At 35.9% G+C, this 22,273-nt stretch overlaps 1 protein-coding gene across 2 annotated transcripts in view; it reads right to left on the bottom strand.

Moving 5' to 3' along the window:
* The window catches only part of LOC121298152 (mast/stem cell growth factor receptor kita-like), a 35,647-nt gene extending 13,781 nt beyond the window's left edge, over nt 1–21,866 (bottom strand). Inside the window, exons 1-10 of one of the 2 annotated variants that reach the window (XM_041225057.1) lie at nt 21,764–21,817; nt 20,839–20,879; nt 13,551–13,814; nt 12,950–13,237; nt 9,665–9,801; nt 6,906–7,068; nt 4,533–4,719; nt 3,872–3,987; nt 3,624–3,738; nt 1,348–1,535 (exon numbers count right to left, since the gene is read on the bottom strand). In XM_041225057.1, the coding sequence (XP_041080991.1) occupies nt 1,348–1,535; nt 3,624–3,738; nt 3,872–3,987; nt 4,533–4,719; nt 6,906–7,068; nt 9,665–9,801; nt 12,950–13,237; nt 13,551–13,668 (1,312 nt within the window). In that variant the 5' untranslated portion in view covers nt 13,669–13,814; nt 20,839–20,879; nt 21,764–21,817. Of the gene's footprint in view, nt 1–1,347; nt 1,536–3,623; nt 3,739–3,871; nt 3,988–4,532; nt 4,720–6,905; nt 7,069–9,664; nt 9,802–12,949; nt 13,238–13,550; nt 13,815–20,838; nt 20,880–21,763 lie in introns of both variants that reach the window. The other variant, XM_041225048.1, reaches the window with a different exon arrangement.
* Nucleotides 21,867–22,273: the final 407 nt, after the last annotated feature.

Genomic DNA, 22,273 nt, shown 5'->3' with positions numbered 1-22,273 from the left:
GTGTTTTAATTGAAGTACACCTTGTCCTACTTTGGACCTTTTAGACGGTTCTAGGAAACAGGGAATATCACCAAGCATTACAACTGTCAAGACATTTCATTTCAGTGTTGCTATAGGAGTGTAAACAATATTAAAGCTGGGATACAGGCTAAAAGCACTGCTTTATTGTTCTGAAGTCATTATCGAGCAACAGGATTAAAAGTGAGCACTGCTTCAAGACATTGTGCTTGATGGTCATTATAAACTATAAGAAGCTTAAGCCAAAAAAAGATGTTTCACAAAAAAGTAGAATCTACGCCCTACTTCCCCATTTTAGTGTTGAATTTTGAGAAATACCGCACTGCGCTTTGTAAAGAGTTAGAAGTAAACAGAAGATTGTACTGTGCAACTGTTATCGTCAAGCTAAGTTCTGCATAGTGCTAGCATGATCAATTTTGAGAGTGAATGACAATGTTGTTTGACATATGGTTTTAGTGTTAACTGGCTTGTTAACTGCAAGGTGTTAGACCGAGTTGTGTTTGCAGTGGCTGCATCTGAAATTAACACTGGTATATTGGCAAGTGCCCAGATCTGAGTTGGATTTTACAGGGAGTAAAATGTTTGTCGTCAACTTAAGTGAGAGAGAAAACTGTGAAAAACAAAACAAACAAACAAGAAAGCTGACCAGAAACACAGTAGATCCTAACAAGAACCTAGTGAGCACTGAACACATACTCATCTATAGCTGTGGCCAAAGGTTTTATATCACCCTATAGCATTAACAGACAAACTCATAAAGGTTGAACGAAACTTGTTGAATAATGTTATGTTAACATATTGAATTACATACCGCTTTCCAGTATTCCATATGCTTAATGAAAAACTGGCAAAAAAAAAAAATGTGACATCTAACATGAAATAATGTACTACTATTATGGCTTCCGGTAGACTTTTGCAATATCATTTAGTAGTTTCTTTGATTACATGATTTTAAATAAAAGATCTACATTATGGCCATAGCTGTAGTGTGAGCTAATTCAAGTCAGATTTATTGTGAAACACCACAGCGCACCAAAAAAAAAGTGCCTTCTATTTAAAATCAAAAATGGAAAAATGTTCCACTCCCGTTTCCTTTATTTCAATCTGTTAAAGACTCCTCTTCCCAATAAAAAAAAAGTCTGTTATAAATGGAACTTCAGTGAATACTAACCATATATATTAATTATGGGTTAAAGCAAGTAATTATCAACCTTAGTAAGGTAAGCTCACCATGTTGTGCGGTTGTGAAAAGCAAACAGAAATAAACTTCAATATTGTGCTATTAAAAAAAATAATAATAATTTAAATAAAAATTAAATAATGAATTACCTTCTATTTCTATTCTAAATATGTAATAACCCTGGCCAGCATCGTTTTGAGCCAAGCATTCCAATGTAATATTTGTGTGCAGCTTGGAAACATTCATTCTGCTTTCAATTTGTCTTCTGCCGAAGGCTGGGCTTGATAGGTTGATGTTGACGCCTTCCTCCTTAGTAGCATTGGGTTGGCCAAAACAGCTAAAATAAATCAAAATGATTATAAGTAAGGTAAAACCTTTTCCTAAAAGATGTCAAAAACTATATTCCAAGGGTCACATTTTTAAAATATATATATTTTCAGCTAAATAGAGATGTACCAACATCAAAAATAGTGAGAGATGGAAAAAAAAAAGCATTGTTAAATACTCACTTTAATGAGTGAAGGCTGCTTACTATTAAGGGCATTAAGAACAAAAGGTTTGTTATATTTAAAAGCCACAACCTATTCATTTTGGTAAGGATCATAATAAGAACTGGGTCCTGGACATTTATTTGCACTTGTATTTAAAAAAAAAAAAAAAAATGGCATGCAAATAAAACCACTTTGCCTCTGGCTATGTCAGGAAAGTGTTCTTTGCAGAACACCGTTTATTGACTCTACAGTATTTTCACACACTGATGAAGAATGAAAGAGTGCAGCTATGTTTGAAAAAACTAGTTTTTCAGCATGGTGTCCATCAAAGTGTGAAGACAAAAATTTAAATCATATTGCATCCATTGGGTCTGACGCTGACAAAATAGATTGGGTTTTGTACTGGGTATGAAAAATTTAAATTTAGTGTATCATACTCTGTTTCAGTCATTACATCCTGTTGACAGTTTAGCCCTAAGCACCACTGTGGCCTCTATCGGACACTTAACACTAGAAGCCCAGCGGCTGTCATTTTGGTGGTTTTTGGTTTTAAAATGTAATTTTCTCCAGTCGTGTAGCACACATGGGGCTGCGCGTCCATGTACCTTTCTGTCCGTATGTATTAAATATTCTCACAAAGCTTGAAACGCGGGAGTGCAGAAATAAAGGAGATATATTACATTATACCTAGAAGCCCTGGGAGCAGTCAAATTGACGGCCACACAGAAAACAGATTATACAGAAGGGTACTCCACTTTATTATTTTTATTTACCAGTCCGCAATGTGTTTAACTGTAATCAGATTAGTTTCTACTCTCTGCCTGATTGAATGACTGACAGTCTATTGTTTTTCAAAAGCAGCCTTTTCAAAGGCTGGCGCCTGCTTGCTAGCTGTGCTGTTTTGGTCAGTCAATTAGCATCAGGACTAGTGAAAATAAATACCAGAGATCGTGGAGTTTTACAACGCAAGTATTCAGTGAAAGCTGGCTCCCGACTGTGGTCTTTTCAGGTGTTTTACAATGTACTGGACCTAGAAGGCATCAACTCCTGGATACTTTACAAAGAATGCACGGTGAAGAATTTACCAAGGAGAGAATATATTTTACAGTTAGCACAGGAACTTCGCAAGAAGCATTTGGAACAGAGGGAGACTGCCAAGCGTGTACCCACAGCTGAAGCTGGCAACCCCGCTGAGGGTTGGCAAGTGCAATAAAAATAAAACTTCAGGTAGCTGTGCCCGTGCATAAAGGCAGTGTGGAGAATTATATGTACTGATTGTGACAGCCTTAGGCTCAAGGTAAAGGAATACCATTTTGTCAAAAAAAAAAGTGCTGTACGCTTCTGGAAAATGTTTTCTTCTAAGTTTATTTATCTACGTTGTTCAGTTGCTTTTGCGCATCTGATAATAAACAGACTGCTGTCGAAAATTTACAAATGTATTGCTATCATTTCAGATTTATAAATATATATGTTGTAAACCGATGCCTGATCAGATGTTTATTTATATTTTCTTGTTTTGATTTGTAAAATAAGTGTTCATATATATATATATATATATATATATATATATATATATATATACACACACTTAGGTTGTTCAGATGTTTATGTAACATACTCAATACAAAAAAAACTACAATTACATCTGACTGTTTCTCCTTTCGTTATACTATTTGCAGTGTTTTGAACACAGCTGTCAGAAAGACTGCTGCAGGGTTTCTAGGTATGAGTATATCTCCGTTCCTTCTAGTGTTAAACATCTTGTCGCTCGGTACAGTTGGTACACCAGCGTGTAAACATTAAATTGCCCCTCTGCAACACTGTCCCTAGTTTTACTCAGGTGCATCAGCGGTACTATGAGATAAAACATGTGTTTAACAGGGGTCCTGCATCTCTATTCTGCATTATACATACACTATTGTGTATAAACTTACCGCTTATGAGGCCCCAGACAATAGTACCAGGACACTTCAGGGACTGGGTAGCCAGCTGCGATGCACCGGACTGTGCCATTAATTGGTCCGTCTTGAGAAATGATCTCTGGCTTACCTATAAGATGTTTTAAATAAATAAATAAATAAACAAACACTTTTGAGAATAACAATTACTCTACAGCATATTATGTGTTTAAAAACACAGGAAATAAGGAACAAAAGTAATTTGTCATTTAACTAAAACTTACTTTTGACATGAACTGTAAATGTTTTACTGGAATAGGTATCTGAATTAGATACATGAAAAGTATAATTCCCTCCTTCTGTTCCTGTCAAACGCACGAGGTTCAGTTTGCTGCTGTACCTGTGCAGAAGAGAGAACACATTTTCTTCTTGTGTCTTTGATTTGCAGCAGCATATAAGAAGGGAGGTTAGGGTTCTCATTAGACGCATAGCCATAGGCTATGATAAGCTGTAAATATCTATCAATTCAATAAATGTCATTCACTAGAAACATATGGAATTTGCCTATTTTATCTGAATAACAACAGACCTACAGTTACAGAATGTTTATTATTAGCTTTTCACTAATTCTGTTACTACCAGTACACACACACCGTAAAACAATGTTGCTACCAAAACAAACAGAGGCTTGCAGATTTAAAGTTTTACCTGAGGAAGTATGTGAGAAAATGTGATAAAATGATAATTCTGCCTCCATGTACTAACAAATAAATACACCGAAACTATACATATAAGGCTGTGTTTATCATGATACATAAATCACTCAAGCTATCGCACTAGCTTTTGCTACTTATATTTTACCAAAAAGCTTTGAATAAATTACAGCCTTATATTGTACCGTTGGGTGTACATTATTCCTTTTTTTTATTTTTATTATGCATTTACCTGTAGCCGTTTTCTTCTGAAGTGATAAAATGGTCAGAGTCGTTCTGTAAAGTTACATTCATGTACATCCAGTACAGTTTGTCAGGCCGTGGGTATGCTGTAAATTCTACTGGCAGAATAAGGTTTTCTCCAGATTTAATTTTGATAGTTCTGTCCCCAGGAATGGACATATTTATGAATCCTGTCTCTAGTTTTCAGAATGAAGGAATGAAGGACAGTGTTTAGCAATAAAATCTACTCATAAAGCACAGTAATAAACACAATACAGTGAAAAATGCTTAATAGCATCACTGTTTTTTTGAAATACATTGTTCCTTTGCTGATCAACCAAAACAAAAGTAGTAACAAAGATGAGATACAGGCAAAACAACCAAACAAAAAAAGGGGGTATTTCTAAAATCCATGCATTTTTCAAAATTATATAAACATATACTAGATGTTTTTCTTGTGGCTCTGCAGTAGGTCATAAATGTTTATAGCTATTAATGCTCTGTCACAAAGACGGCTGGAGTGGTGGACGTCAGACAAGAAAAAGGAACCAGGAAATAAACGACAGAGAGGTGGAGCTGAGCGAATGGTCTCGCTCAGCATTTAATAGTGCACAGACAGACAGAAAATAAAAGTTTGCAAGACAAAGAAGAAAAAAAACACAGGACACGGCACTCATCACCAAAACAAAAAGACAAACAAAACGGACTATACAGACAAAACATGGTGAGCTTCTATTTTAACTATTATTATTATTGTTACCTCCGTCTCCAATCCCACTCTCCACTCACCGAACACACAACCCCGAGTGAGTGAAAACATGCTGCTTTTATGCAGCTGTACCGAGACTTGATTGCTAATCAAACATTCAATTAGAGTTGCGGTAAAACTGCACGTGAATTAATAAAGTCCAATTCCCCGTGCTCACATATTGTTACATTTTACTTGCACGTGAAGTGCTGTGCAATCCTCATGCCTAAATACAAATATACATTTTAAACACTTCTGTTACACAGACCCGTTTATATCCTGTGTACCAATGACTATACACCAACATTAACACACAACATACAACACAAAATATACACCGGGGCGGGCACTTTGCCACATGCTCATGTAGTTTAGAAATAAAAAATAAAAACTAGAACTGCCAGGCAGTTTTACGGCTCCCAAGCCCCAGTATCAGTACCCATCTAAGTGTATTTAGTTCTCAATATTCCAAGTTTAAAATACTTCAACAGTTCCAAAAATGCGTCAGGTGGCCATATTGTTTAACGCACAAATGCCATTTTTGAAAATGTAAATTTTATCGACATAGGCACAATGGTTTTCAAGTTTGAAGTTAATCAAGTGAACCATTTTTAAACTGAAGCAGTTTTAAATATAAGAAGAAAATGTAGGCTTGGCAGCCATATTGTTTCACGAAACATTGAACACCATTTTTACATATTTGTATTCCGTTGTCACTGGAACGATGACTACAAAGTTTGGAGTCTGTTGGTCAGATGGTTTTCAAATAAAAGCAGTCTGCTGTTGAGGGTGTTACAGTGAAATTTGTGGCAGCCATTTTACTACTGAATTGTATCACAGCAGTTTCTGCTTTGCAAGCAGGTTTGGATGGTGATAATATCTGCCAAGTGTCAGATCAATCAGTTCAACTGTGCCAAAGAAGAACATTTCGGGAGGTTTCAAGAAGAAATGCGTCACACAGCCATTTCAGTTTAACAACAGCTTCTTAAAAGCCAGTTGTATTGCTACAGTGTCAAGGATGATGCTTGTGAAGTTTGGAGTTAGTCAAGTAAATCGTTTGTCAACTGACGTAGGTTTAAATTTCAAATGTAAAGGTATAAGTAGCAGCCATCTTGTTTTATAAAACATCACCATTTTCAAATATTTGTATCCCATTATTACTGTGACAATAACTACCAAGTTTGGAGTTTGTTGGACAAATGGTTTTCAAACAGCAGCAGTTTGTTCTTAGGGGCGCATTTCGATAAGATTTGTGGCAGCCATTTTGACATTAAATTTTATCACAGCAACTTCTGCTTCGCAAACTTGAGGCGGGTTTGGATGCTGATGATATATGCCAAGTTTCAGATCAATCACTTCACCGGTTCCCAAGAAGAAGATTTCAAAATGTTTTATTGAAAAATACATCACAGAGCCAATTGCAAGGACGCAGCAGCAAAATTTTTTCAGCATCTGACAGCCAATTTATCGAGCTTGTTATCAGAACCTAATCAGTCACACAGCTTCAAAGCAGCAGCAGTTTAAAGTTTTGGGAAGGAAAAAATAAATAAAATAAATAACTTTAACAACAACAATAGGCTTCCCAGCCTTTGGCTTGGAGCCTAATAAACTGAAGAAAATAATATTTGCATTTACCTAAAACAGTCAGTAACATTGTAGCTGAAGAAGATCCCAAGTGATTTTTTGCTTCACAAGTATAATTCCCAGAATCAGTGGTATTTACAGAGTCAATATGCAGAGTTGATTCCATTTCAAAGAAGTTCAGTTTGGAATGAGAGTTATCATTTTGTGTAGGAGCCTTAAAATCAATAAAGAAATATTATGTCAGTTAAAAAGTATTTAACATTTAGGACACAAAACATGATTGCCAGCAATAGTGTCCCTATTATCAAACCATTATAAGGCTTGTTCTAAGGATTTCTTTTGAATAATGTTTCTGAATAAACTAATAAAACCTCTCTAAAACAGTTTAAAAGGCTTTCATTAAGCCCATTTTAATTTAGTTTGTAGTTCGAAACCTACTGTTTTCAGAGGGTTTATTTTTAAGTTTATATGTCTTTAAAAACATCCTTAAAAGAAGTCTTGAAGTTTTGTGCACTGGGCTCATAGGGTCTCATTCACTAACCTTTCTTAAAAGTAGAAATCCCTTAATACATGCCTTATTTCTACAAGTAAGCTGGTATTTACTGAGATGAATGTCCCGTATTAAGGCACATTATGGAACTCACTAGCGTACCATAGGGTGCAACTTATGAAAATGACACCCACAACCTATAGAGAGGACGTGTAAAGGAGAAGATAGCCTCTATCCTGTGCACAGACTGACGCTGTATATATTTTTTTTACTGACATCATTCAAAAAAATTAAAAACAAGAAAATCCATTATAATATAGGCTATTTTTATGTATTTATATTACTTTATGTCTTAGTTAACTCATGTGGTCATACATGGACACATTCGTAGACTGGATTTGTTTAGTTGGTCTGAAGCTTGTGTTGTATTTAACAGCACACGATAGTCAGAATTCCATCCAGAATGGCTGTAGACAGTTGATTTCTTACGTCTGTTTTTACAAGTTTCATCTGAGAAAAACACTTATTCCAATTCTGCAGTACTGTGTGAGAAAGCCAGCATGGCAAACTTGGCAAGTATAGGAAAACAAGGGTCTTGTCTAAACTAGATGTAGACAAGAGCACAATTTTGTGGCAGTATTCATGAGCTGCCAGATCCTGTCTATGACCTGCTAAGTGAATCACTTGGTACTGCCTTGATGTTACAAACCGAACGAGACCCTCTCCTTAGGCGTCATGTGGGCTCTGATGCTATTTTCGTGGGGCTGTACTGTCGGTAATCTGGAGCAATGACAGCTTTGGTACAACTTTCCCATTCGGCAATGGTTGTCATTTGAATTGAAAGGGAACGTTAGGTTATTACCATAACCCTGGTTTCCTGAAAAGAGAATGACAACCATTACCCTTTGAGGTCGTGTCCCCAGCTGAAAATGGCAATATGCTACTGTGAGGACATCCCTCTTCAACAGGAGGTGGGAGGGACTTCCCCCTCACAGCAGGGCCCTGTATATATGCTCAGAGATTGAAGGTCAGAGAGGCTCTTCCCATTCGGTAACGGTTGTCATTCTCTTTTCAGGGAACCAGGGTTATGGTAATAACCTAATGTTATTTATGTTTTATAATTGTATATGTACATACAGCTTTCTACACCTGTTTACACAGAAGTTTATTGTGTCAAGTTTATTCTATTACAGTTTTTATATAGTGCTATTTTTATTTTTTCTATTTCTACTGATGTAATTAATTTATCAACAGTGAAAATGTACTTATTGTAATTTTATGAGTTTTTTTTCTGTACTGAAAAGTAATTTGTTTAATACAGTATTTTCAAAAGTATCTATTTCAGAGAGAGAGAGAGAGAGAGAGAGAGAGAGAGAGAGAGAGAGAGAGAGAGAGAGAGAGAGAGAGAGAGAGAGAGACCAGCCCGTCCTCACTGCCCAAGCTTCTCTTCAGGAATGTGGGTAGGGTTTTTTTTTTGCCTCCCATCAGTAATCAATGAGGAAACATCCATGATCTCGAACTCAAGTCCATTAAGCAGACATCATGAAAATACCCTTGAGAGATTTTAACTTTATTTGTGTAAAATGTTAGGATGTTAACAACGAAAAGAAAATCTACAGGTAAATTATTTAAACAGTTGTAGGAACACATGGGGACGTGTAATACTATATGTTTCGGAATCCAGCTACTTACTTTAAAATACACCTAAAGGTCTCCACACCGAACGCAACGCAATTTGTCATGCGATAAAACGGTACTTTCGCTGTGACTCTACCTTTCACACCAGAGGCGACAGACGCACACAATGTGACAGGCGAGTCTCCTCTATCATCAACTGGAAAGAATCTCACGTTATACAACAAATAAAAATGTAGAATACATACCAGCTTTTTAGAATACTTATTTCAGTAAAGGTAAACAAATCCTACAAGCCAGATATATCCAGTTCCCTGGAAATGAACTGCCAGAAGTTCTCCCTTATTGCTGTATCTTTATAATTTATTTGTCCTTTATTGTATAGCCCTGGGTATTTTGATACTGCAAGAATTGTCTTTTCTTCTGCCATTGTTTACAGAAGGCGTACAAGGGAAGCGTTCCTCATTGGTCAGTTCCCTAGCTGCCGCGCAATAAAATCACAGAAATAGACAACAAACCTAAAAAAATGTGCATTTACTATCCACTGTCGGGTAAACATTTTGACCAATTTAAAATCCACTTCTTCGTGATCGGAAGGAACACACCACTACCTCCAACATCACACTGGCATATGTCTAAATTATTTAGTAGAAGAGTAAGTGGCAAGATCAAAAATGTTTCTCACCGCATGTTTTGAATAATTCCACTTCATCTCCATCTCGTGATCCACATTATGGGCTTTGCATTTAACTTCAAACACCTCCCCTTCCTTTAGAATAACGTTAACTTCATTAAGACTAACATCTGGAGGCTGAACTTGAGCTGGAGAAACAAAAAACTTGTATTCAAATGTTTTTAAAAGTTCTAATAAAGCTAAATAATAATAACAAATACAATAAATAAATTAATAAATAAATAAATAAATAAATAATAATAAGGACACACAAAGCCAAAGACTTCCACACAATTAAAAAATGGTGAAAATGATATTGTTCTGTTCAATTATCTTATAATGACATAAAAATCACAGAATATTCTATCCATACCCCCAATTTAATGTTGTGTATATTTTGTGAAAATACAGTACCAGTCAAAAGTTTGAGTACACCTGCTTGAAACCAGGTTTTTCATGATTATCTATGCTTTTAACTGTATAAATTTCTCTATAAACACTTAATATGTCATTATATGATACCTGTACTTATATAAGCTGATAATAAGTGAATTGCATTCAAAAATTTAATTTTTAAATGAAAATGTAAATCTTGTCAATTTCAATGAAATGGTCACCCAAAGCAAGGAGATTTCAGCCAGAAGCTCAAGTGTTAGAACACTGGCCTAAGTATAAAAGTGTCTTTGTTAGATGTTCTCTGAGTTAACTAGCATGTTACCTCATTAACTTTTTGTCACCAATTATTGTTAACAGGTGCGGGTCCATGATTACTATAAATATAGGTAGCATAGGCACAAGTTTGTCATTCCTGAATGTAAGGGTTCAGAAAATGGCAAAATACTCTCAGTTAAGCAAAGAAAAAAGACAGTCTGTAATTATTTTAAGAAATGAAGGTCAATCTTTAAGACAAATTGCAAGAACTTTGCAAGTGTCTGTAACTGCTGTGGCCAAGACCATCAAACTATTTGAAAAAAACTGGCACTCATGAGGACTGAACAAGGTCAGGCAGGCAAAGGGTGACCTCAGAATCAGAGAACAAGTTCATTCGAGTCACAAATCTGCGAAACCAGCGATTAACTGCCCCTGAAATACAAGCTCAGCTAAATGCTACTAGAAGTACAGATGTTTCAACATCAACTGTTCGGAGGAGATTGCGTGAAGCTGGCCTAATTGGAAGAATTGCTGCAAAGAAACCATTGTTAAGAGTGCAGAATAAGAGGAAGAGACTTGCCTGGGCCAAAAAAAACACAGAAACTGGACGTTTGAGGGGTGGAAGTTGGTCTTATGGACCGATGAGTCAAAATTTGAAATATTTCAGTCCAGCCGCCGAGTATTTGTAAGACGCAGAGAGGGTGAGTGCATGAGTTCTGCATATGTGGTTCCCACTGTCAAGCATGGAGGAGGCAGTGTCATGGTCTGCAGCTACTTTGCTGGTGACAGAGTTGGTGATCTTTACCAAGTCCAAGGCAAGCTCAACCGCATGGCTATCATAGCATACTTCAGATGCATGCCATTCCAGCAGGATTTCGGCTAGTTGGGCAATCCTTCATTCCTCAGCAAGATAATGACCCGAAACACACCTCAAAGTTGTGCAAGAACTATCTGACGAAGAAGGAAAGTGAAGGACAGTTCAATCTAATGAACTGGCCTGCCCAGTCTCCAGACCTGAATCTCACAGAACTTATATGGGATGAACTGGACAGAAGAGTCAAAGCTAAGCTACCCACAAGTGCCCTACATCTCTGGGAACTGCTGCAGAAGAGCTGGGAAGACATGTCGGGTGATTTCCTTCTGAAACTTGTTAACCGAATGCCTCATGTTTGTGAGGGTGTTATTAAAGCAAAGGGTGGCTATTTTGAGGAATCCAAGATTTACAGACAATTTTCAATTTTCTGAACATTGCTTTGATGCTCCTTATGTTTTGTATATTGTAACGTTTTCTTTTTCAAGTATTTACAGAAACGTACATGATGTAAAACATTGTCAATTATGAGAAAAACCTAGCTTCCAGCAAGTGTACTCAAACTTTTGACTGGTACTGTATGTATTAGTAATCTGTAGTGAAAGCATTTCATAAAAATTCAAAGCAAAGTCAAGCTAAATAAATTCATATGTACACATAGTTACAGTTAATTTTTGTACTGGAAAATGTTCGCATTAGCAAATCAAAACATCGGGATTTCACAAACCATCAAACATTCACAACAACATAATTACTTAATGTGACTAGCTCTTGTAGTTTATAATGGATGCATTCCTGCAACAAGATCACAGTGCGCATTAAGTGCAGACTGTTGGTATTTGCATATGTGGAGCTATGAGCATAGCTAACTCTTTGCTCTGCCGTTCCCTTCCCAAAGGAAGCAGTGTTCTTTCTGATAACTATTTGAATAAAATATTTGCTTACAAAGCACACCTGCAGTGAGAGTTAAACAGTGGCTGCAAAGTAAGCTTTTTGCAGCCAGCCTGCCCTGATCAGTTAAGGGTGATCATGGGAGTGGTTAAAGAGCACCCAGATCCCTTTTTTTAACTTAGAGAGAATGTGTTGGTGTTGCTATTGCCTAAAGGGTATACAAGGACCGTTTTATTTTATTGTGTTACGTGTTCCCATGTGTTGCTTCAACTGTTTACGTAAGGTTTGTGTATTGTTTTAACTTGTTTATTTTATTTTTTTTTACATTTTGACCACTTTTTTAAACTATTAAATTGCATTCTCTGCCTCAAGACCCGCTGGGCCTCTCAGAACTACATTTCTCATCATCCTCTTGCTCACATATGTAACTGAGATGGAGTTACCAGTGAGCAGGAGGATGATGGGAAATGTAGTACTGAGAGCTCCATGCGGGTACATGGGAAGCCATATTGAGGGAGGGAGTGTAATTTAAAAAAAGTGGTCAAAATGTAAAAAAATAAATAAATAATTAAAACAATACACACACCTTACGTAAACAGTTGCAACACATGGGAACATGTAACAATAAAATAAAAAGGTCCTTATGTACCCTTTAAGTATCACACCCTGCTTTGCCTGCCTTTGGGTAATATTTGTTTATTCACTTTAGGTTAATTTTTCCAGGAATCATCAGGCAAGCCTTGGAAAAAAACCAAAAAAGAACAAAAGGGCTCCAAGTAGCTAATGTTACTTTTTCTTGAGTCTGAATTTGTTCTGGAAATCTGAACTTCTGTATAAGACTACATCAAGAAAGCATGATCACACAGAAGCAAACCTATTTTCTTACTCTCTAGTACTATTCATGGCTGATTACACCCCTCTTAACATCAAACAATTGCTCTTACCTGGATAAACTTGTAATTTGTATGATTTCGACTTCCATATCTTCCCTCCATTACTTTTGGCAGAACAAACATAGCACCCCTCAAAACTCTTCTGCACATTTTTTATGGTAATGCCCTTCTCAACACTGACAATACTTTTCAGACCCTTGGGAAGTGGATCATCCCCGCACCTCTCCAGTTTGAAGCCTGTGACTTCAGGGTCCGTCACAAGACATCGAATGACTGGATCCTCTCCTTCCTTTACTGAAAGGTCCGTAATAATTGAAGGATAAAAAAGATTTTCAGGATCTGTAAAATATAAATTTAGAAACGTTTAGAGTGAAAAACGGCTTTGATTCATTCTGAAAAAAATGGGGTAAAGATGACCTCACATACCAACTATATAATAGCAACTTCTTACATACAATTCAACATAGGAATCAGGCTTAGGTTTAAAGGGATAGGTAGATAGAGCAAAATGGCAATGTGGGAACGCTTGTTTATCCTCCTTCCTGTTTCTTTATTTTTTTAAAATAATAATATTAACAACACTACTACTACTACTACTACTACTACTAATAATAATAATAATAATAATAATAATAATAATAATAACAATTACCTTTTACAAACACGTAGATGGAGCTCTCAAGAGAAGAGTTATTATTGATGCAAATGTATCTTCCCATGCTTCTGGGTTCTACATTAGTAATAACAACTTTACTGGAACCACCCTCCATCTTGATATTTCTTTTCAACTTTGTCCGTCCAGATCTTTCCAAAAACCACTGCACACTGGAGTTATCCTGACACTGAAGTTCAAGTTTGCCACCTTTGATTACAACTAAACTGGATAAACCTGGCTTGATTACAGGCTTAGCCCAACCTGGAAAACAGAACCAATAAAACAGTAAGCTAAATAAACCCTGTCACTGTCATACTGACAAAATATATTAGAAGCAACTACAGGGTCTCCCCACGAATTCTGTACAGGGAGGTGGCAAAACATTATAGCCGGGAGCACTTTTAATGGAAAAATAAAACTTGCCTTACCTTAAATATAAAAATTTGAATAATGTGTTATATTTTGTTGACTATATCTGGTTGCACTTTTTTATGTTCCACATTTTCATTTTCATGGCTGTTTTTTATTATGGTAAATTACCGTGCTCGTTTAGGCACTCTACAATTTGACTGGGGAAAGATAACGTAGGGTTATTGGCGTTCACAAAAAAAAAAAAAAAACTGGAACCCTTTCACTTTTTAGCTTAATTATTGAGCTTACTGCTTCATTTAAATTGTTTTCTTTAAGTTTTCAGGGCATTTTGTTCTACATGTTTGAATACAGCTGTTCATTTTAACCATTGTTTTTACACAACAGTACTCACACATGTTTGGTCACCATAACTTGCATGAAACCGGAGTGTAATAATCCAGCACCTCTGCACTTAAGTATTTGTTCAGATGATATCCCATCATGCCTTTCTTCTTAAAGGTGCATAGCCTCTATACATGAACCCCCAATATCTCTCAAAAGCACCAATATCACAACAAAAGGAATATGCTTTTTTTGATGCATATGTATAGCTATTATGTACTGTATATCACCTTGCAGTACAACAGTACAACAAAAAATTGCCTGAATGATAATACCCGAAAATAATCTTAATATTTTTAATAAAGAAGCCTGCCAAAACATAGTATTAGGCGGTGTATTGCGCCGATCGCCGGCTTGTTTTGAAAACCCTGCATTCATTGTCACTGTTTTTGCTTTGAAAATAATTGGTTATTTTTTAGCAGTCTTTTTAACATTTTAGCGTCTCGAAGTGCTTAACGCAGAAAACCCGCCCCTTCAGCTCTGATTGGTTAAATGTTGTGTTAAGACGTAACACAACTGTTATGTGGCTCCAAGATTATTATTTTTTCCCAGCAACATGCAAGTAACCTAGTCTGCTAGAAGCACAATCAATCCTTATTGTTAACGGCACAGACGGGCGGTTCAGGTTTTTTCAACCGGCCTGCCCGGCTGAAAAGGCCTGGGGAGAACCCTGCACTATTCTAGAGGAACAGAATTCTTTGACCAGTTTTCTTAACTTATACACAGAAAACAGAACCTTTGACATTTTTAAGAACAGGTCATGTGCACAAATAAGATGTTTTGGGTCACTGTGACCCGTGGCATTTATCTATGTAGATTTGTGTGCAGGAATAAAACAAACTTAATAAACTTAATTTATTATTTTATTATTATTATATTTGTATTATTACTTCTGGAAATGGCTGCACCTGCCTGGAAATATTTATAAACAAACAAAAAACAATATATATCTACAAGGCAGAGCCTAATTTTCTCTGTCAGTATTGCAACAGCGTCTCACTGGTAAAGGCATTCCAAAATGAGGAGCTCCCAGGTTGGCAGTCAAATAAGTTCTATCACAGCTCCTGGACTAAAAGAGCATAAAAGAGTAAAACCTTTGCAAATAAAAACAGTTAATCAATTTAAGGCTGTTTAAATTAGTTTGAAATTGCATCGGTTCAATATGACCCAAAACATAACAATGTACCTAAAATCTGAACATAATAAGAGGGTTAAGTCTTATCTGGCGGACAGGAAGCAGTTTGTTTCGATGGGGGTTATTCGTCCAATTCCAGTCCAGTTTCCACAGCTATCCCACAGAGCGCTATTCTGGGGCCTTTGTTATTTAATAGCACGTAAGGGTGGAAATCTTGACCAAAAATTGCTACAGTGCGAATCAAAATTGATTTTTTATTTACACAAGAGAGATTGAAACTGGAGAGACTGAATGAAGAACTTGCATTATCGTGTTTTCTATAGACTACTGTGCTGTTATATTTGTCTGAATTCCTGTAGACCCTAATAAGCTATAAGCTATATTTTTTTCTTTTAACTCTGATATAGTCTAAACTGTGTAATTGATCTAATTTAATCATGAGTTATAAATATTGATTATATATTAAAGATGACAACAATGTGCTGGAATGATGTATTTAACTTTTTGAATATGACTTTATTGTGATGTAATTCTCCTGGTAGCTGTGAACATTTTATTTTACTGCTTATTATTGTATTATTTTTGTTTTGCACATAATACATAGTATATATGGTCCGTTGACATACTTTAATTGTTTTCAATTGCCTGTTTTGCACATAATTAGTACCACATCAATTAAGCTAATAGAAATAACTATTTATAAGTGTGTTTGTTCTTTGTTTTTGGCAGCACTGATGATGGTTAGTGTTTGAACGAAATGTCTGCACTTTGCACTTTTTGCACAGTATGCACATTGTTTTCTAGCCTGTTGTTTTTCACTGAATTTAGCATTGGTACGCTTTTTTTCCTCGGTGTGCGGATCTGTTCTGTGGCATGTTACCTGTGTATTTATGGAGACTGACACACCTGTTAGGTACTAACTGTTGGACATTGTTTTTAAGGCCCAGTGAAAACGTACTTTTTATATGCTACCACTTGGCCAGATAATTTCTCGACATGGAGCTATTTTTCATTCTTTTACTTATGAACTCAGATTTACTCACAAGCTACACCTGACACAAAAATAGCTACTAATGTACTTTCACACTGTTTGGCAGAAATTAAATTTTGGATGCAACAGAATTTTTTGCAGCTAAATTGTAATAAGACAGAGGTTATGCTGCTTGGCTCTCCACGTCAATTGAGCAGCTTCAGTTTGATCATTGACAGGCTGGAAATTAGTGCGAGTTCTGAAGTTAGAAATCTCGGTGTTATCTTCGATCCTTGTCTATTCTTTGAAGCGCATGTTCGAAATGTCATCAAGGTGTCTTTTTACACCTATGTAACAGCCCATTTGAGAACTATTTTATCTCTATCTGATGCAGAGAGACTTATGCATGCCTTTGCCTCCTCATGTCTTGACTACTGCAACGTCTTGCTTGCTCGTAATTCAAAACATGCTCTAGGTTACAGTATGTTTAGAACTCGGCTGCTTGAATTTAAGATCTAAATCATTTGAACATCTGTTAAGTCCAAGACTGATTTTAAAATATTACTGCTGACATAGAAGGCCTTGAACAGTTTTGTCTCCGATATGTTAATTGAATATATTCTTCTGCAAAAACCTGGAATCTGCTGAAGCTAGCCTCTTAAGAGTCCCAAAAACTAGGCTACGGTCTATGGGAGACAGAAAACTAGGCTCTGGTCTATGGAAGATAGGGCAGATGGGAGATTTTACTGTTATGCGCCCAAGTTATGGAATGCTCTTCCACAGACAATTAAAAAAAATGTTGATATTTTTAAAAGTCACTGAAAAATGTATCTTTCATATCAGCCTATGTAGGAGATCTGCTTTTATGAATTTCTATAGTATGTGTGTTCAGGGCGCTGTTTTAATATGTACAGTCTGTGTGATTATTTATGATTATGTGTTAGTGTGTTTTTAGATTGCAAAGCGCTTTGAGATGTGATCCATGCACTATATAAAATAGATGATTAGTGTTATTCGATTAAAGGCAAACTGGTAACAAGAATCATATGAAATGAAGATCACCTTCAAAGGGACACTTTGATACTATCTCATTGGCACTTGCAATGTTTAAACAAGTCATTCTGACAGTTAAAGTGCTGCTTTTTTTTACATATTTAAAACAAACATACAGGCATCCGTGTAACCCAATCTACTGTATCATTTAGTCCTACTGTAACTGACACAACATAATCCTTACAGTGCAACAATAACACATCAATAAATAATGAGCAACATTAGAACATTAGTAAAGATTTTTGGGAAAAAAAAACAAGCTTTAATTTTTTATTGTTCAATAAATGTGAAGAGGGTACCAAGGCCCCTAAACTTAAGTCAAGGCCATAGTGTAGAATGTTGTGTAATTTTGCTTCGAATTCATATATAAAGCTAATTATTAGCCACAGAAAGAAACAACAAAGTTTAACTTGATAACTATTTATTTATTCAGAAAATGCAGTTTTCTTTGTATTTTATCGCTAATCCATGGGATTGTTTTTGTTACACTTTAATAGCATATATTCTACTCAGTTTAACATAAGCTAAACTCAGAAATCTTGTTCCTGCACGCAACATACAAAAGGCTGAGTCACTGTGTTGCATATATGGATACACTGAAAACTAAAATATATCTATCATAAGACAGACAAATAATAATAAACACTAATGCATTGTAGAACAGCATTTCTTACTTTTTCCAATTGAGGATCCAGGACTCTCAACTAAAAAGATTCCAGAGGAAATGTTGGGGGTCCAAGTAAAATAATGGGACACATTTTTTTTTTTTCCCCCCACTTATAACTGTATTTATTTTTGAACAGAAACAAACACTGAAAGCCACAAACATAAAGTTGTTTTCTGTCTAAAAGGACAAAGAACAAAAATGCACAACAATAGAATCCACAAAAGCTAAATTCCATAAAGATCAAAGGACAACCAACCATTCTACTCAACAAGGCATCCCCGCTGCTCTCAATATTAAAGGATATCGGGTTTTTTAATTAATTCAATCATAATATATGTTTTGTCTCGCTTAAATATTGCAAGCTATGTGTGCTTTGCGCTCCGCACCAGAACTAAGAACTCTAAGCTTTAGGAAAGGGGGAAGTGAAGTCCTGCTTTTGTTACATTTCTTAAAAGCATATCAGAATAATTAACATAAAACTTAACTCAAGGGGAGTTCATTTGCTAACATATTTAATATAATTGGCTAGTACTAGGGGGATTTAACTGACTGCATTTCTTTATTTTTTTTCTATATCTTATCTAGCTAGTCATTTGGAAAAAAAAACTACCAGTACCCAACATCAGAACTATCAAACAGACAGCGAAAAAAAGCCATGAAAGTTCTTTGAAGTGATCCATTTTTTTCTGACAGCAGAAAAACACTGTTGTTTATTTATGCTTGGGAAGCAGTCAAAAAGAAAGCCTGAAATGGATTTAAAGCAGAACGCACAACTGTACACAAGAGGTCATGTGAAAGGGGAGCAATATACAGCGTTCAGTCCGTTACAACCCAAGATGTTTCTGGGTCCATGTTTGCCATTTTTCCACAGCGGGAACTAAAACCTGTAAAAGAGTATAAGCCTGCCAGCATTCTAAAGCTTGACCCTCACAAAAAAAAAAAGGAAAAAAAAATGGGAAAAAAAAGTCTGCAGTGGAACTGCCCGTGTCAGATGCGAGGCCAAGGGACAACTGCAAACTTGAGAATCCCGACAAACCATTGTGTGCGTAAAGTATGCGGGTACCCGCATCCCCAAGAGCGTTTTATATTTAAGTTGGTTACAGTTTTTTTTTTTTTTTTTTTTTTAAATTGAAAGAAAACATCTTATAAGTATAAGTAAACATTTCTAAACTTCAAACCTGAAAAATGATCGACTTTTGCAATTTTACTTGTTGTTTTCGAGACTCTTTTCAAAGATGGCATTATTACACGCTGTAGGGTCGTGTTCGTTGTTTTTTTGTTTTTTTTTTGTGTCCCCCCCCCCCAAATGATGCGACTAATCCACGTAAATCATGTTATTGTTCCGATCCAAACACTTCCTAATACAGGCGTCTCAAGTTGCTACTTCTGAAAGGACAATGATGGCCGTGAATAGACACAGGCTACATTTTGAGGGGCATTGCGGCAATTGCCGCATGGCCAGCGTTAATTTCGAGCCCTGTATATATATCTCAACTCACAAAAATAGTTTGCATTGCTGAGGCGTTAGAGACTAAAGTCATTCTAATTAACTAGTTTTACAGATTCTTACTCTTTGGTTTTGCAAGTAACAGACACAAATGGTAACATTTTAAAACAAATGAATCAACTTGCAACTTTGATTGTCTCCAGACAGTTTTATTATTTATTTTGATATTATTTATTGCAGTAGGTATCCAGCTGTCACGTCAAAGAGCTTTTAAACAAGGACATTTGTTACTGCAGGAAGGAAACATTCCGTGAGAATGTCATGGATATGTCAGGATTTTGCCAAACTTTATACAATACTGTAGATACAGTACATAGTTTAGCAAGTAAGCCCATGTATCTGAAATCCCTTTTGATATACTGCATATAGTCTGTGCTGTTGTTAAATAACCTGGAGAAACTATAAAGATGGTGGTAATTACAGTGTTTCAAAAGTTCTCACAAGTACAAAATGGCATTTTTATTGACGTTGTTACACTTTTTTGATTCCATTGCATTAACATTAACATGGTCAACTATAGTTTTGCATGTGCAGCTAATATGATGAAAATGGCTTGAATATTTTGAAAAATTTGACCTCTTAAACATTGCCCCCTTTCAGTGCTTATTTTGGGATTCTTCCTAACACTTCCAGTTACTTCCATAAGCCATATCAAAGAATCTGGGACGGTGAGGTGGGCAAGAACCTAAAATTGTATTTTGTGTGGAACAATCCCTGTGAAAAATTAGCTCATCATGACCTCTCTCTCTCTCTCTCTCTCTCTCTCTCTCTCTCTCTCTCTCTCTCTCTCTCTCTCTCTCTATATATATATATATATATCTCACACACACATACATACATACACACACACACACACACACACACACACACACACACACAAACATATATATATTGTGGATTAATATTTTGAACAAATGTGCATGTACAGTCAAATTTGGGCAAGCATCTTCTTCTTCTAAGAAAATGAGGGTGATCAGTGTAAGTCCCAAGACTTTAACCCCCTGCCTATAAGAAATATTTACATGAATGTGAATGTGAAGTTATTAGTTTACTTATTGGCATTGTGTTTACTTGTTTTTTCTTTTGTGTGAGTGTGTTGTACCATAATGTAAGTTACAAAACAATTAACTGTTTTTTGTTTTGTTTTTTGTTTTGTTTTTTCTTTAACTCTAAGGGTTAATTGGGTTTTATAATACTTACTTATTAACTGGTCTTTTCTATAAAACAGGAAAAGCTAATGCCTGGGCAAATGAAAAAAGATTGTAGGCAGTAAGTCAGTTATGTACTGTAAACACATGCATTAAATCACATTTGCCAAGATACATACTGGAGCAAGACACTTTATTCCATTTATGTGCACACTGACATTACAAATACTCAATAGAGGTTATAATCCAACAAACTTCCTTTAAATAGAAGAGAATACTATACAGTCAGTCTTTGTCGAGGTGACAAATCTCAAACAATACAGAAAAAGAGCTGGATGGTTACTGTGACATCTGTTTTGTAGCTGTCCCCACTGCATGAAGTATCATTTAATATCACATGAAGTATCGTGTAATCTTGCCTGCACACACAGATAACACATGTCCCAATGAAGCGTCCTGCATCCATTGGACGGTGGTTAGAAAATGAAAAATATTTTGAAGCTGGCGCAGTCTAAAAACAGGACCCGGCACAAAGGCACTTGTTTCACTGTTGTGTTTCCATCAATCACTTTAACCAGCACAAAGTACTCACTGCAGCCAACCCAAAACTTATAAGTATACTAAGCTAGAAGTATTGTTTTTTCCAATTTAAATGTCACGTACAGATACATGCATTTTATAATTCCCTGTAGTTTTAAACTAACTAAAACAACAGTTACAATATAACAAGCATACAAAAGAATATGTACAATTTAGTAACGTTTGAAACCTTGCATTACAAGTTTTGCAAACTAATATAAAGCAAATCATTAATAAAGTGAACCATTTCCAACTATAATAATAGGATTAGCACAACTGGTTGTGCAGTAGGATAAAGTGCTAACATTTGGTATAGAGTATGCTACAATTTGCAATCAGAATTTGTCAAGCAACACAACTGCTTCCAGGTTTCACAATACAAAATTAAGTGTTCTTACCTTGCTGGAAGCCTAACAGCACCAAGGTAAAAAGCAAACCCAAAGAACAGTCCATTGTTACTAGTCCATTGATATCTACTTGTATGTACACTAGACTTTTACATCTGCCTGCCTCAGTGTGTTTGAGCTGCTTGACTACAAACACAGCTTTGACTCATTTCCATGTCATTTAAATATTTAAAGAACTAGTATGCCTTTTTGGTGTTTATTGTGCATCTAGTTTTAAATGGGGGTGTATTTCTAAGCATTTACTTCAGTTTTAATACACTTTTTTTTCAACAGAAATGAACACCTGTTCATTTTAGAACACAACACTTTAGAACATGAGGACCACACAACTGATATAATATCCTAAAGAAGGACTTTATTCCACGATCCAACCCTACCATATCTTTTGTATATATTGAAACAAAAACAAACACAAAAAAACCCTACATTTTGCTATATGATGCCTCGTAGTATGTATAATTGTGCTAATCTTTTAGGCCTGGAAGAGGGGGACAGGGTTAG

This window comes from Polyodon spathula, chromosome 2 (assembly GCF_017654505.1).
Source record: "Polyodon spathula isolate WHYD16114869_AA chromosome 2, ASM1765450v1, whole genome shotgun sequence".
Lineage (NCBI taxonomy): Eukaryota > Metazoa > Chordata > Actinopteri > Acipenseriformes > Polyodontidae > Polyodon > Polyodon spathula.
Note: the sequence above shows the minus strand (reverse complement) of the source record. Positions and strands in the feature narration are given on the sequence as shown.